The 16,676-nt window shown below is 32.7% G+C and overlaps 1 protein-coding gene across 12 annotated transcripts in view; it reads left to right on the top strand.

The window, feature by feature from the left end:
• CSPP1 (centrosome and spindle pole associated protein 1) overlaps positions 1 to 16,676 on the top strand; it is a 158,113-nt gene that overhangs the window by 51,052 nt on the left and 90,385 nt on the right. For 9 of the 12 annotated variants that reach the window (XR_005794191.1, XR_005794192.1, XM_040487660.1 and 6 more), the window contains 4 exons: positions 1,347 to 1,448; positions 2,381 to 2,820; positions 13,117 to 13,215; positions 14,374 to 14,444. Coding sequence is in view for 10 of the 12 variants with exons in the window: in XM_040487660.1 (XP_040343594.1) it covers positions 1,347 to 1,448; positions 2,381 to 2,820; positions 13,117 to 13,215; positions 14,374 to 14,444 (712 nt within the window). In the remaining 2 variants the exon portion in view is untranslated. The remainder of the gene's footprint in view (positions 1 to 1,346; positions 1,449 to 2,380; positions 2,821 to 13,116; positions 13,216 to 14,373; positions 14,445 to 16,676) is intronic. The other 3 variants (XM_040487663.1, XM_040487664.1, XM_040487657.1) reach the window with 2 other exon arrangements.

Raw genomic sequence — 16,676 nt, 5'->3', positions numbered from 1 at the left:
TAAGATACCTTTAATCTGTGAATTGAGTATATAGAATATATGTTTTTCAGCATTGGTTTTGAGCTTTAAGTTCATTTCATGTGTCACAGTTATCAGTGAGATGAGTAGATGAGAGTATACTGAGCTTTTATGTAGGGTGAGGTCTGGGGCTATTTGAATGTATTGCTATCACTGTACAAATAATATGTCCATACTCTTTAGAGATGGACTGATAAAGCACTGCAAAGCTAGGTGAGCGATCACAACATAGTACATAAGACAAATGGGCAGGGGCGCCTGGGTGGCGCAGTCGGTTAAGTGTCCGACTTCAGCCAGGTCACGATCTCGCGGTCCGTGAGTTCGAGCCCCGCGTCGGGCTCTGGGCTGATGGCTCAGAGCCTGGAGCCTGTTTCCGATTCTGTGTCTCCCTCTCTCTCTGCCCCTCCCCCGTTCATGCTCTGTCTCTCTCTGTCCCAAAAATAAATAAACGTTGAAAAAAAAAATTTAAAAAAAATAAAAAAAGACAAATGGGCAGTAGTAAGCTTCAAAAGATGACCTAGTTAAATCTTTAACTCTTTTTTAGATTGTGCTGTTTCAATGACAGTGGAAGTATTAAGGCTTAAGAACATTTCCTGTGTTTCAACAAAACATTTACCTTATAATATATTAGTGTCTGTGATAATTTTACCTTCTTATGTTTAAAATACAACAAGCAACTTCTTTATACTTGGGAAAGAAATGGTTAGCAGCAGGTGTTTTGGCTGTAGGGTGGAGGAATAGAGGCAGGAGATATCCCTGAGAAGGAAAGAAGGAAGGTAACCTGGTCAAATCTCCTTGGAAACATGCTGACAACTCTCCTGGCAAACACACTCATGTATTTACTAGTGGGACGGTTTTATTTATGAATGCCTTTCGCAGAGTGCACCTGGATTTTCTAAGATTGCTGTTGGTAAACAAACCTAGAATCCCATGGATTTATGGGGCATGGCTTTTTTGAAAATGTTAACTAAGTGATGTAACTTATAAAATGTATAAAATGGAGATGTTTCACAACCAAAGCACCTCCCTTCTATTAATGACTTCCTGTGTTAACCTGGACCTAAGTGTGTAGTAATAGTAATGCATATTTTAATTTTTTTAAAATAGTAATGCATATTTTAATGTGACAAGAAAGGATGTGGGGAATTGCATTGGTGGTCTCAGACCTTTTCCTGCCCCTCTTGTGCCTTGCAACTATTTCTATCCTTGAAATTATTAGCAGTGCTTGATTCTGGGTAATATCTTATGTTGTATGTGTTTGATTGGACATAAAGGTACTTTTTTCTGAAGTTGGAATTTTAACATTACCTTTTGGTTTTTATTTTAAGGAAAGATTGAAACTTGAACGCAACAAAGAATATAATCAGTTTCTCAGGGGTAAGGAAGAATCCACTGAAAAGTTCAGACAGGTAGAAAAGAGTAGTACTGAGGTAGGTTTTCCTTTTAAAGTAAATCTTTAACACCAAAGGTTGAATATTTTGTACTTAATTGATAATATTTTTGTATGTTAAACATTTCACTTGGTTTTTATGTAAATATTTTAAAGAGTAAACCAAATTGAACTAAACTCAGGACAATATTTAGTTTTATAAATGGTTTTATCATATGTTGAAGAACTTACCCTACTTTTTAACTTTATTGGGGAGGTATAATTTTAGAGATTGACTTTAAGTGATTTTTAGTTTTTAATTTTAAGTGATTTTTAGAACATTGACAATTTCTAGCTATATATATATTTTTCCACATTTAAAAATGGTTGATGTTACGGGCGCCTGGGTGGCTCAGTCGGTTAAGCGTCCAACGGGCTCAGGTTATGATCTCTTGGTTTGTGGATTTGGGCCACACGTCGGGCTCTGTGCTGACAGCTCGGAGCCTGGAGCCTGCTTCAGATTCTGTGTCTCGCTCCCTCTCTGCCCCTCCCCTGCTCACGCTGTCTCTCTCTCTCTCAAAAATAAATAAAACATTAAAAAAAAATGGTTGATGTTTTTGGGGCCCCAAAATTGAGCACTTTCTATATTCTTTGTGTTAAGAATTTAATTTGAAATAATTGGAAGCAATTTTACCTGCCAAAGTATGCTTTAATATTTCCTGGGATAGGAATTTGCATTTAGTTTATCCTCTCTTTTTGTACCCACTTACTTATATCACTGTTGATTATTTATTTGATATTTATTATGTTTTGAAGGATAGCATTTCCATGAAGGTTTTTTTTTTTTTTTTTTTTTTTTAATAAAGATATTTCTTTGGGTGATTAAGCCTTGGAGTTGAGATTGTAAGTAGACTCAGCGTCATTTGAGGGTTTAATTACCTTTTAAAAAATAGAATTGTATTAAGATCTGTTTCTTGTTTCCTATTTGACTAGCACAAGAATCAAAGAAATAAAAAACCTATTAGTCAGGTTAAGCCTGATTTACCTTCACAAATACAAACATCTTGTGAGAATTCAGAGGGTCCTACGAGAAATGTCTTAACTCCTTCGGAGGCATATGAAGAGCTTCTAAACCAAAGAAGACTAGAGGAGAACAGATACCGACAACTAGATGATGAAATTGAATTAAGGAATAGAAGAATCATTAAAAAAACTAATGAAGAAGTGGGCATTTCCGATAAAAAACATCAAAGGTTTGCCAGCAAGGCTGACATTCCAGAGAGAAGATTTAGCAAGTTTAATGATTATCGTGTTTTTGATAGACACTATTATAGACCAGATCAAGATCCTGAAGTAAGTGAAGAAATGGACGAGAGGTTTAGATATGAAAGTGATTTTGATAGAAGACTTTTGAGAGTGTATACAAATGACAGGTATTTACAACTTTATTTTTATTTTCTTTGTTTAATATTAATGTTATTTTTTATCATTATGCTAGGGAGAAGGAGTTTCATTTAATTTGCATATTTGATTAATTATAAGATGCTGTCAATTTTAGGTTATACCATTCTTTTTTATGTGCCACTGAAGGAACAAATACAATTCCTGAAACGGCAAGAAAGGGACCCTGTAATAAAGCTGTGACACTGAAAGGCTACAACTTTTATGTAAAATTAGATGGAAAATAAACTTTTTCACAGAAGGGGACAGAAAGGAATCTTCCATGTCTCAACCTTGGCACTGAACAGAGGGTGTACAAAAAAAAACTTGCCTGAGATTTTGAACTGTAAGCCAGTACTAATTGAGGTTTGCAGTCTGAATTCATGTTGCTACTATTGTCTGAAAAACCTTGAGGCAAGAATTCAGTGTGGTCTCAGATTCATAATGCCCCTAGGTGACTGACAGGGGAAGAACTCTTCTTTGCCATAACTTGACTTAAAACCAGGTTGATGGCAATCCCAGATTCACATGTTAAAATGTGGATAAAAAGGACATTTTAAAATAGATGAAATACAGCTTATTCCTTTAATTTTCCTATGCTCCTAAGTACTTCTATCAGTATATTTCATTGTTTGTAAGTCACTTATTAAACATTTACTTAAGTAAAATGATACCAGGTTTTTACTATCAGATTTTCAGGTGCTTTTCAGTTTTTTTGATGATTGTTTTTGGAACACTATTTGTAATTTCTTAACTGCTACACTGGGGTTTTATTTTATTAAGTCATTTACCTTAATACTTACAATTTGCTATATTTTAATGAACTTTTGATTTGGAGATAGAAATATGGCAGGGTTCCATATTTGTCAGTGACTTGTTAACTTGCAAGTGTTAAATCTAAATTTTCACGAGTTTATGAGACCTGTTTCATTAGTCCAAATAGATTACTTTTTAAATATTTTAGAAAATTTCTGAGATCTATTGCTGTACATTTAGTATTCTAAATATTAGTTAATCCTAACTAAATGTTAATATTCTAAATATTAACAGAACCTTTACAGTTTGTTGTCTTCTACTTCTTATTCTGTAGCTGTTATCGCCTGCTTACCCAGTCTTTTTAATTAATATTCACCCTGATTTAAGTGATATTAATGAAAGATTAGAATTTTGCAGTGCTACTTGTCATTATCTCTGATTTGAATTGTTTGTGCTTCAGAAAATACTCCAAATCCTATAATGTTTTATATTTAAAAATGTTTATAACTGAAGGTAGTCAGAGGCTGCCTAAACTAAAAGAGGTCTCAAATAGGGAAGTGCAGGTAATCTTGGACTCTTGGTTCTGCCTTCTTTGTACATGAGAACATTTTTTTCCTTATGGTGTCTGTTTATCTTTGAAGTATAATGTAATGCTATCTTTTGAGTTTGGAATTGCAAGAAACTTATGATGATTGCTTTTAAAAAATATTTTGATTTTTTTTTTGTAATTATATCCTGTGATAATTTTAAACTTGAACAAATTAATTTCAGCCTAATTTTTTGAGAACTAGCTTATTTTCTTATGTATCCTATAAATGAAGTGAACTCTTTCTATATAACCTTTCCAGGTAGCATTTTAAGAATAGATTAAACATGAGGATCAGTGAGTATAATTCCTGGTGTACATTTTAAAATGTTTAAAAGTATTTCTTCAAATTTAAATCATTATTATATGTTACTGCACTTTGTTAATGCATAAACTTACATCTCCAGATGTAGGTTTTTCACATATGTCTCTAAGACATTTGAAGTTAAAATTTAGTTTCTGTATTTCAGATTTGTAGATTCCTTAATTCCCACAAAAAGTTTTTATCATTCAATAGTTTTTATTTAGCAGGCAGAGTGGTTGGTAGGAAAAATGACTCTATTTATTAGTGAAGTTTTTTGAGACTAAAGAAATGTGTAACTATATGTGGCTTCTTGCTCTAACCATTTATTCTTTTTTAAAAAAAATTATTAAGTATTGTTGATACGCAGTTGATTTCACATGCACACATAGAGCTTCATCAGTTTTACACATTATGCAGTGCTCACCACATTGTGTGTAGTTACTGTCTGTCACCATACAACATTATTACAATATTGTTGACTATATTCCCTGTGCTGTAGTTTTCATTGCTATGATTTATTTAATTCATAACTACCAAGTTTGTATCTCTTAATCCCTGTCACCTATCAGCCCTTTCCCTGTGTGCCCCCACCCTCTGGCAATAAGATTATTGTGTTTATGAGTCTTTTTCTGTTTTTTGTTATTTGTTCATTCGTTTTGTGTTTTAGATTCCACATATGAGTAAAAGCATATGGTATTTTTCTTTTTCTAACTTATTTCACTTAGCATAATACTCTCTAGGTCCATTCATGTTGCAGACAGCAAGAGCTCATTCTTTTTTTTGCTGGCATTCCATTCTATATATATATATATATACACCATATGTTCTTTATCCATTCATCTATGGATGGACACTTGAGTTGTTTTCATAACCTGGCTATTGTAAATAATGTTGCAATAAACATTGGCATGCAGGTATGTTTTCAAATTATTGTTTTCATTTTCTTTGGTTAAATACCCAGTAGTGGAGTTACTGGATCATATGGTGTATCTATTTATGATTTTTGGGCAATCTCCATACTGTTATCCATAGTGGCTGCACCAGTTTATGGTTCCACCAACAGTGCATGAGGGTTCCCTTTTCTCCAAATCCTCATTAGCACTTATGATTTCTTGTCTTTTTGATACTAGCCATTCTCATTGATATGAGGTGATATCTTATTGTGGTTTTCATTTGCATTTCCCTGATGGCTAGTGATGTTGAGCATCTTTTTGTGTGTCTTTTGGCCATTTGTATGTCTCTTTGGAAAAATGACTACTCAGATCCTCTGCTTGTTTTCTAATTGGATTATTTGCTTTTTGGTTTGAGTTGTATGAGTTCTTTATATGTTCTGGAAATTAACCCCTTAACGGATGAATCACTTGAAGATATCTCCTGTGGGTTGCTTTTTGTTTTGTTGATAGTTTCCTTTTTGTACAAAAACATTTTATTTTGGTGTAGTCCTGATAGTTCACTTTTGCTTTTGTTTCCGTTGCCTCGGGAGACATATCCATAAATATGTTGTTAAGGTTGATGTCCAAGAGACTGTTATCTGTATTTTCTCTTAGAAGCTTTATGGTTTCAGGTGTCATGTTTAGGTCTTCAATCCATTTTTAGTTCATTTTTGTGTATGGTATAAGAAAGTGATTCAGTTTTTTTTTTTTTTTTTTTAACATATAGCTGTTCAGTTTTCCCAGCACCCTTTTGTTGAAGAAACTGTCTTTTCCCCATTGTAGATTCTTGTAATTGACTGTATGTGTGTCGGTATTTTTCTGGGGTCTGTATTCAGTTCCATTGATCTATATGTCTGTTTTTATGCCAGTACCCTACTGTTTTGATTATTATAGCTTTGTAGTACTATTTTCAAATTTGGATTGTGATGCTTCCACCTTTGTTCTTTTTTCTCAAGATTGCTTCAGCTATTAAGGGTATTTTGTAGTTCAGTGCAAATTTTAGGATTATTTGTTTCTTCTGTGACAAATGCTGTTGGTATTTTGATAGGGATTGCATTGAATCTGTAGATTGCTGCAGGCAGTAGGGACATTTTTAATAATATTTTTGCCAGTCCATGAACATAGAATATCTTTCCATTTGTTTGTGTCATCTTCATTTTCTGTCATCAGAGTCTTATAATTTTCATGCATAGGCTTTTCACCTCCTTGGTTAAATTTATTCCTAGGTTTTTTGTTTGTTGGTTGGTTGGTTGGTTGCAATTGTAAGTGGGATGAATTTTTTTTTCTTTCTGCATCTTCATTGATTAGTGTATAGAAGTGCAGCAGTTTCTGTATATTAATTTTCTATCCTGCAACATTACCAAATTCATTTTTTAATGTTTATTTATTTTGAGAGAGAGATTGAGCACAAGCAGGGGAAGGGCAGAGAGAGAGGGAAAGAGACAATCCCAAGCAGGCTCTGCACTGTCATTGTAGAGCCTGACACAGGGCTCGATCCCACTGACCATGAGATCATGACCTGAGTTGAAATTAAGAGTTGGATGCTTAACCCGACTGAGCCATCCAGGTACCCCACTGAATTCATTTATTAATTCTAATAGTTTTTTGGTGGTCTTTTGGACTTACTGTATATAGTATCATGTTATTTGCAAATAGTGGAAGTTTTACTGCTTCCTTGCTTTCTGTTGCTTGTCTGATTGCTGTGACTTGTACTTCCAATATAGTGTTGAATAAAAGTGGTGAGAGTGGGTATTCTTGTCTTCTTCTTGATTTTAGTTAGAGAAAAGACTGTCAGTTTCTCACCATTGATGTTAAGCATGTGTTTTCCATATATAGGTTTTATTATGAGGTATGTTCTGTCTGAATCCATTTTGTTAAGAGTTTTTCTCATAAATGATGTTGTATTTTGTCTCATGCTTTTTCTGCATCTGTTGAGTGTTCATATAGTTTTTATCCTTCATTTTTATTAGTTTGCATGTATTTAACCATCCTTGAATCCCCAGAATAAATCCCAGTTGATCGGGTGAATGATTCTTTTAATGTATTTTTGAATTTGGCTTGCTCATATTTTGTTGACAGTTTTTGCATGTGTGTTCATCAGGGATTTTGACCTGTAGGTTTGTGGACTTTTTTTTTTTTTAATATACTGTCTGTGTCAGATTTTGGTATCAGGGTAATCCTGGTCTTGTATAAAGAATTTGGAACTTTTCCTTCCTCTTCTATTTTTTGGAATAGTTTGGGAAGAATAGGTATTAACTCTTCTTCATATATTTGGTAGAATTCACCTGGGAAGCCATCTTGTCCTAGACTTTTGTTTGTTGCAAGATTTTTGATTGTAGTTCAGTTTTGTTACTAGTAATCAGTCTGATCAGATTTTCTGTGTCTTCCTGATGGACTTTTGGAAGATTGTATGATTCTGGGAATTTAGCCATTTATTCTAGGTTATCCAATTTGTTGGCATATAATTTTTCATATTCTCTTATAATCCTTTGTATGTTTGTGGTGTCAGTTGTTACTTTCTTTGATTTCGGAGTTTAAGTCCTTTCTCTTTTTTTCTTGATTAGTCTGGCTAACGGTTTATCAGTTTTGTTTTCAGAGAACCTGCTCTGTGTTTATTGGTCTTTAGTCTCCATTTCATTTATTTTCTCTCTGATCTTTGTTTATTTTTTTCTTCCTGTTGACTCTGGGTTTTATTTGTTACTTTTCTAATTCCTTTAGGCATAAGGTTAGGTTGTTTATTTGAGTTTTTTTTTCTTGTTCCTTGAGGTAGGTCTATATTACTATGAATGCTCTAAGAATTGCTTTCACTATGTCCTAAAGATTAGACTATTGTGCTTCCTTTTTCATATTTCTCCATGTGTTTTGGATTTCCTCTGATTTCTTCATTGACCCATTGATTATTTAGGAGAATGTTGTTTAGCCTCCACATTTTCTATATTTTTTGTCCCCCCCTGCACCCCCAACTTGTAATTGGTTTCTACTTTCATACTCTTGTGACTGGAAAAGATGCTTGATAGGATTTCAGTATTAAATTTGATCTGACTTGTTTTGTGACACAACATGTGATCTGTCCTGTGGAATTTTTCATGTGCACTTGAAAAGGATGTGTATTATGCTGTGTTTGGATGGAATGTTCCTTATATATCTGTTAAATACATCTGGTATAATGTGTTATTCAAAGCCACTGTTTACTTCTGGATTTTCTGTCTGGATGGTATCCATTGATTTAAAGGGGGTGTTAAAGTCCTCTACTATTACTGTCAGTTTCTCTCTTTATGTTTGTAAATATTTGGTTTATGTACTTAGGTGCTTCTATATTGGGTGCATAGATATTTACAATTGTTATCTCTTCTCCATGAATTGACTCCTTTATCAGTATGTAATACCTTCTTTATTTTTTGTCTAAGCATTTATTCATAATATATTGTAATCTTAACCAGAAGTTCTTGACAAAAAATAATTATGATTGTGAGAAGTACAAAATTAATTTTCCTTCATTTTCCTAAGTTTCTCTTACTCTTTTTTCTTATAAAATTTAGCATGTATAAATTCTAGTTTTGATTTTTAACAATTTTTGAGTTTTATATTTTTGGTCTCAGTTTTTTTCTAATTAGCCCATAAATGTTTTCATGTGCCATAATGTCTTTATTAATGAACTATTTTGTCCACTTTATGGGAAAGCTAAAGCCCAGGAATGATTTTACACTCTTGAACTCAAGATTAATCACTGGCAGTGGTTTTAAATAATTAACAAGGTAGTTAACATTTTGTTTAACACTTGTATTCTGTGTGTGTGTGTGTGTGTGTGTGTGTTATTTATTTATGAATATTTACAATTTAAAATAATGTTTTAGGAGTTTTTATAAGTTGAATGTAATGGTATGTTTCCTAATACTTTGAAATTTATAGACCACTTTTAAATGTGATCATCCTAGTCTTTATTATTTATTAACTTGATCTGTAGAAGTTACTGTATTACTTTACTATGTTTACTTTATAACCAATGTTAGCGAGTAGAAGAAACTTTTAGCTTTAAAAAATGCTTTTTAAAGAAGTTTTTATGTGATTAATGCAGTTAGCACTTCCATTTTATTTAACTCTTGATATTTGATAGTTTGTAATCTTAATAGTCATTTAATAAATTTCTGAAATAACATGCCATCTGAAATTAGAATCTGTGTATTATCCACATGGATGAGTACATGCTTACTTAGTGTGGGACATTGTAAGAAATGTGCCTGCTTAATATGTAAGATATAAATGAGGAGAAATGGCTAATTAGAACTTGAGTTATTTGATATAACTTTTTAAAAATATATAGTAATTAATTTTCATTTATCTTTGAAAGGGCTATTTTAATACTATTATTTTCTCCATTTTAAAGATGGGCTTGATATTAGAAAATCATTTATTAAAGTAAATATAAAAATTGTGAAACAACTGAAAACATAGGGAAAAAGGGTGATCCACAGTTAATAGCTCAGTATTTTTAACATTTAAGAGAGTACCCCTAATAGAATTCATTCACATTAGAGAAGTTCGTGATATGAAAACAAGATGATGTAACTATTTTGTGAATTAGATGAGTTAAAAAAATTTTTTTTAAGTTTATTTTTGAGAGAGAGAGAGAGAGAGAGAGAGAGAGAGAGAGCAAGCGAGCACAAGCAGGGAAGGGGCAGAGAGAGAGGGAGACACAGAATCTGAAGCAGGCTCCAGTCTCTGAGCTGTCAGCACAGAGCCTGACGCCGGACTGGAACTCAGGAACCTTGAGATCTAATCTGAGCCACAGTTGGACGCTTAACCAACTGAGCCACCCAGACACCCCTAGATGAGTTTTTTAAAAGTAAGGTGAAAAATGATTCTTCCTTGCTGTGAGCCATAGGAATCTATGACCAAGAGATGGTAAATATTTTGCTTTTATGAATTTATAATTTGACTTCACAGCTTGTTAGGTTCCCTTCTAGTTTTTTTGTTTTTGTTTTTAAAATCTTATATTAGTAAATTTAAAAAATATTTATGGAATCACTATCTGTAAATAGTTTTTCATTGGTTTAACAAAGTAAGCATAATCCTATTATGAGTCATTTCATACAATTAAATAGGATGCCTTAAGATTTTATTTCATCCTTTTTGGTGAAATGTGTATCTCTGCTTTTATTGGGCCTCTTAAACATTTTTCTAGTCTTGATTTTATTGTAATTGTCAGCAACAGGAGGGGACTTTTATAGTTTTGATAGTGAAATTTTTTTCTTTAGTGAAAGGGTATACCTTAAAGCTGTCTTCCTTATAGGCAGTTCATTGGGAAGTCTTGGTGATTTTACTGTAGAATTTAGCATAGACCTTGACTTTATACATAAATAAAATGATTAATTTGGAAGGAACTTTGAATATGGCCTTTTGTGTTCATGGTGCTTACTTTATTAAGATAGCTCTGTATATTGAAAAAATTGTAGAACATGTTTTAGTATAGTTGCTCTGGATATAGCGTACTTTGGTTATAGCTACATAAAGATAGGTTAGAATTGCAAGTCCAAATGTCTTTAGAGAACTTACCTAAAAATGCAGGAAGCCACAGTTCTTAGATAAATTTTAGAAAGATTTTTGTATATCTAAATAGTCTTTAATTCTGGTTAATTCTGGTTTAATCACAAAGTATGTTTCTAAAAATTTATAACTTTAAATTTCTCTATATTTGAAAACTTTCATTTGTTCAGGCAGTACTTTACCACATCACATTTATTTTTGTCGAGTAATGGGAGACCACCTCCAGGTTTGGTGATTCAGCAGGAGGACTCACAAGACTTTGTATCTATAGTTATATTCATGGGTATGACTTATTACAGTGAAGGGATACACAATAAAATCAGCAGAGGAAGAAGGGGCATGGACAAAGTCTGAAGGTAAGCAGGTCCAAGTTTCCAGGAGTTCTCTCCTAGTGGACTCACACTGGACGTACTTAATTCCTCCAGCATTGAATTGTGACAGCGTGAGTGAAACGTTGTCTACCAGGAAAGGTTATTAGAGACGCAGCGCCCATGTTTTTATTGTGGGCTGGTCACACAGGCACCCTTTTTCGAGGATGTAGGAAAATTCTGAACTTCTGAAGGAAAGCAGATGTTCAGCATAAACTATATGGTTTGTATAAACAGTTTATGCACAGTGAGCCACTTTTCTCCATCCGGGGAATGGTGGGACTCCTCCCAAAATATGTGTTCCAGGTGCCAGCCAAGGACCACCTTTCCAAATAGGCATTTCTGATAACTCTTTTCTGCTCCTGCATATTTAATATAGACTAGTATAACTAATTCTGGTTGCTTGGCATTATTAATTACAAATTAGTTTGAGTTTATATTTACCAATTCTTTAAGTGGTAGCAATAGGGAATGACGAAACTGATATGTCAGTTTAAAACAGAGTTTTGAACACATGGGTATAGCTATAAAACCAGCTGTATTTTGATAAATTGAAATAGTGTGAAATTCCTTTTTGAAGTGGCTTTTGGAGGTTTCTGTTATTTTAGATATGGATTAAAAAATGGAAGCAATTTATGTAACATGCCAGGTTCTATATTATGAAGGTTATAATCCTCAGTAGCCTTTTCTCCTAGATAATATTGATAGTCGTCTGTGTGATGGAAACAAATGAAGAACAACTTCTATGCTGGCTCTGAGAATGAGAAGTCCTTTTCTTCTAAAAACTGCCATTTTTCTTAATGTGAAAATGAAATTCACCGAACATATTGAATAATACTTTAACAGCCCTGTTTCTTTCTAATAGTCCTTTTGAGAGACAGGATAGCTTGTTAACAGCAGTGAAAAGAAATATGACTTGTGAAAAGCTGATTTTCATGGATGCTGATAAGTGTTGGTGTGAAAAGTCATGTTGATTTCTCTGGTATGAGGAATTAAGCTAAAGAAATCAATGTTTGCCAAGTGGAAAAAAAAAGATTAATTGAAAAAATATTAAAATTATTTTCTGGAAAGGATTTTTAAGAAGAAAAACATTCTGATATATTTTTTTGTTGTCCAAGACCTTGTGAGTAAAGTGAACTAATAAGTTTTTATGCGTATATCAGCCTGTTTATAATTTTTTCTATTCTCCTTTTGCTAATATTCTTTCATGTGATTTACAATGTTATCAAATGTTGTGGCTTGCTACATTTGATTTTAATTGGTAAGACAGTTGCTATATTTTAAGTTAAAAAGATTTTTATATGCAGTGAAATAATTTCCAAGAATCTGAATTTTGTTTCTTTCAGCAAAAAGAGATCTGATTGTGAAATGTGTCTGTAATCCTCATGAGGGCAAGGGCCACATTCATATACCCAGTGCCTAGAATAAATGAATAAATAGTACTTGCATGTAGCAGGTCCTCAGTAAATATTCTTTGAATTAAATGAATGATAAAAAAGTCTTAGTATATACAATAGTTTGAAATTAAAATTTTCTAGAAGTTATATTCAAATAATTTATAATAACCTTTTTTTTAAAGACTATTGAATCTAATCTCTTAGTAGTTTCTTATTAACCAGCAAATCATACTTGAATTAAATCTCATTCATGTTAATTTTCAAATGTGTTTACAGTAAAACTTCATTATAACACTTTGTTCCCTTTAACATCTCCAACATCAAATATAAAATCACCAAAGAGATAATATGAGAAGGCCCACTGTATGTGGAGCAAGCTCTATAAGCTAATGTGTTTTTAAGGATGTACGGGAACAGACAAGGGAATGTGCCTCCTAAGGAGTATGGTGGTGATGTCACAGAGCATTCAAATATACGCATTTCATCTGCTGGAAATAAAAGGTATAGTATGTAATATGAATTCTGCTCTTCAGTCATTACACTGTGAAACTGCAGCTGCTAAAACTGGCTTACTGAATAAGTAGGAAGGTATAGTATGTTAACAGATTCCTTATTAATAAGAAAAGAGTTAAAGGGAAAAAAGGAGGGTGGAAGAATTATGTTAAATGAAAATTTATAGTACTTTACAGTGTTATTTTGAATTGCAAGTTTGGATTATAAGTGTGCCAAGGTATTCCAAATAAGTCCCTATAATTATAAGGTATTTAAATTTGGTTGAAATAATGAAAGGACAAATAAGCATATAGTTTAATGGACTAAAAATCAATTTGTAATATCTTGGAGTTATGGGAGTGATGTAACTTAACTGGGAATAAATTGAAAATGTTCGTACAATGTGAGTTTTCCTTTCAAAAAAATTTCTTTTTGATTTTCAGCTTATTGAGTAGATAACTTTTATGCTTTGTAAAATTAGTGCTCATAATCTGTCATGTCAAAAAGAATGGAAATATATGTATTTTATATTCATGTTCTCTTTCTGTTTATAGTTTAATTTTGGTGGCTTTCTTATACCATACATAAGGATAAACAGTTCTGAATCCATAGTGCATAATGGAGATAATAATGTCATTATATCACAAAAGGTGTCTATTTTCTCTGAAGAAAGTAATATATTGAAGTGCTTGAGATAAGATAATTTGCTATTTGGGTCTGATTAGGCTTTCTTTGAGGAAAATTGTCTCTCCTCCCCCTTCCCCCATTTCTGTATTTCAAGGAAGGAGTTTTTAAGGGATGATCTTCTTTTCTAGTGTGCATATAGATATCACTTTTCACTTCTTTTTTTAGGATTTATTTGTATTTATATTCATTTTTTTTTATTGAGTTAACTGTTCTTATATAAAAGGATTTTATTGAGAATCTATAGAGCCAATAATACAGACTGAAGAAAAAGGTTATATATTTATAGAGGCTGAATATATATATCAAGGTGTCACTGTAGAAAGAGATAAAATGCTATGATTTTACCCTGACTTTAAAAATATGTAACTATTGTAGTGTCCATAGTACTTTCAAAGTCCAATAACTCATACCTATAATTTACTGTAAATTTTTGTTGCCTGAAAATCATTTGAGTTCTAATCCTTCTTGTTTTTGTTTTAGTGCTCGAGATAATGAACCATCCAAATCCACTAACCAAGACATCTGTAGTCCTTTTGCGGGGATGCTCTTTGGTGTGTACAAAACTTCATTGATTAAACTTTTGCATACCGTTCTTATAAAAGGTCTTTAGTGAGAACTCAGTGATATCATTAATACTACTGTTATTAGTAATATAAAATATTTATCTAGTGCTTACTTTAGGGTAGACCCTCTGCTAAACATTTAGTGTATATTGTATAGGTCTGTATAATTTTATTTTTTATTTATTTTCTTAAATGTTTATTCTTGAGAGACATAGAGAGATAGAGCACAAGCTGGGGAGGGGCAACCCCTGAGGGGCTGTCAGCACAGAGCCATACTCGGGGCCAGAACCCATGAAGTGTGAGATCATGACCTGAGCCAAAGTCGGACACTTAACTGACTGAGCCACCCAGGCACCCCTAATTTTATTTAATTTTAATTTTAATTAAAAAAATTATTTTTTGAGAGAGAGGGCTCAGGTGATTGAGGAGCAGAGAGAGAGAATCCCACAAGGGGGAGGGAGGGGGAGATAGAGGGAGAGAGAAGCGGGGCTCACCTGAAGTGAGGCTTCTGTTTACCCAAAGTGAGGCTTGAGCTCACCAAAGCGGGGCTCGTGCTCACCTGAAGTGGGGCTCAAGCTTACCTGATGTGGGACTCGAGTTCATGAACTGAGATCATGACCTGAGCTGAAGTCAGATGCTTAATGACTGAACCACCCAGTCTGTATATAATTTTAAAGTGGAATAACTTTTATTTATTGATGAACTTTACATAGATGATGCATGAAATATTAATTTCAGTAACCTTGTTGTAGTGTGACTGTTTATTATTCTGTTTTGTATGTGATAGCTTTTTTCTTCATTCTTCTTTTTAGCTAGCACAGAATTGCCTTACATTTTAAGTTTAGTTTCCCTGAACTAAACCTTTTTATTCTTTGATATACATCTTTCCTATGTTCTTTCCATGTGGTTTTTGAAGTGTTTTGTTCAAATCATCATAATCCAAATTTTCTATTTATCAGAAATGAAGGTCGTTGCTTAATATAAGTATGTTGATTTGCTACTTGTCATAATTTCAGAAACTGTGTGAAGAGTACCTTACTTATTTCCTATGTGTAACTTTAAAATAGAAAAGTGGTCTGATTTCTGTGTAAAAACTATTAGAAAAAATTACCTGAAATTTGGTTTCAGTGGAAGTATATGAGGAAATTAGATAACACTTTTGATTCATTTAACCCAAAAGCAGTCAGTAATTTAAATCTTGGTTTAGAGATATTTAATTGCATGATATTCTCAGATCTTTATTTCCTTGAGATGGTTATTGTGAGAAAATATGGCGTAGCAACTAGAGTTTTATTCTAATGTAATGTCTTTGAGAATTTACCAGTGTAACCTATCAGTAAGGTAAAGGCTTCTTTCTTACGATGTATTTGTTAAACATGGTAAAAATTGGAGAAATGGCTTTCTTTGTTGAGAGCTCACTGACAAATAATTTTATCAATAAATGGATTACTCTACTCTAAAGTTTTAATGTTGAATGTCATGAATTTATCATTACTGCAGTCCAGGAATTATGGATGAATATTTGGTGAGATAATAGACTCTAATGCTTGGAACAAACCATTGAAGTGATTTAATCCAGTGATTTATCTAATGATTGTTTTTTTTCCCCCAGCCTATATTTGTATGGACCCATAAAGAACTCCTAGAGGTAGCACAATCTGATTGTTATAAAATTCTCATTTCAATTGAATTGAAATTTGTCTTCCTATAGTTTTGCTCCAAGAACTTATGCTTTATTTAAAAAATTAAGACTGTGTCTAATGAGAGCAAAAACAACAATATATTATGTGGTTTATAAAAGAATCATTGATTTGTTTAGAAGTATGCATTTGAATTTTCAAATATTTGGGGATTTTCTTTTTATATTTTTATTACTGACTGCTTGTTTAATTCCCTTATGGTCTGAAAAAAACAGTTTGTATAACTTCAATTTCAAATTGAATTTAAAATACTTTTTAATGGCCCAGAATATAGTCTATCTTGGTGAGTGTTTAGTGTGTAGTTGGAAGAATTTGCATTGTATGGTTGTTGAGTGTAGTGGTTTATAAATGCCAAGTAGGTCAATTGGTTGGTAGTAATGTTCATGTCTTGTGCATACTTAATGATTTTTTAATTTTTCTTCTACCACTTGTTTAAAACAAGTAGTAAATTCTCTGACTACCTTGTTCTTAATGTGGAGCCTGGAGTGCTGGAGGATTTTCTTTTTTTTTTTTTTTTTAA

This window comes from Herpailurus yagouaroundi, unplaced genomic scaffold, assembly GCF_014898765.1.
Source record: "Herpailurus yagouaroundi ecotype Mexico unplaced genomic scaffold, PumYag 165, whole genome shotgun sequence".
In the NCBI taxonomy this organism is placed as follows: Eukaryota; Metazoa; Chordata; class Mammalia; order Carnivora; family Felidae; genus Herpailurus; species Herpailurus yagouaroundi.
This window is presented reverse-complemented; position numbering and strand designations above follow the sequence as displayed.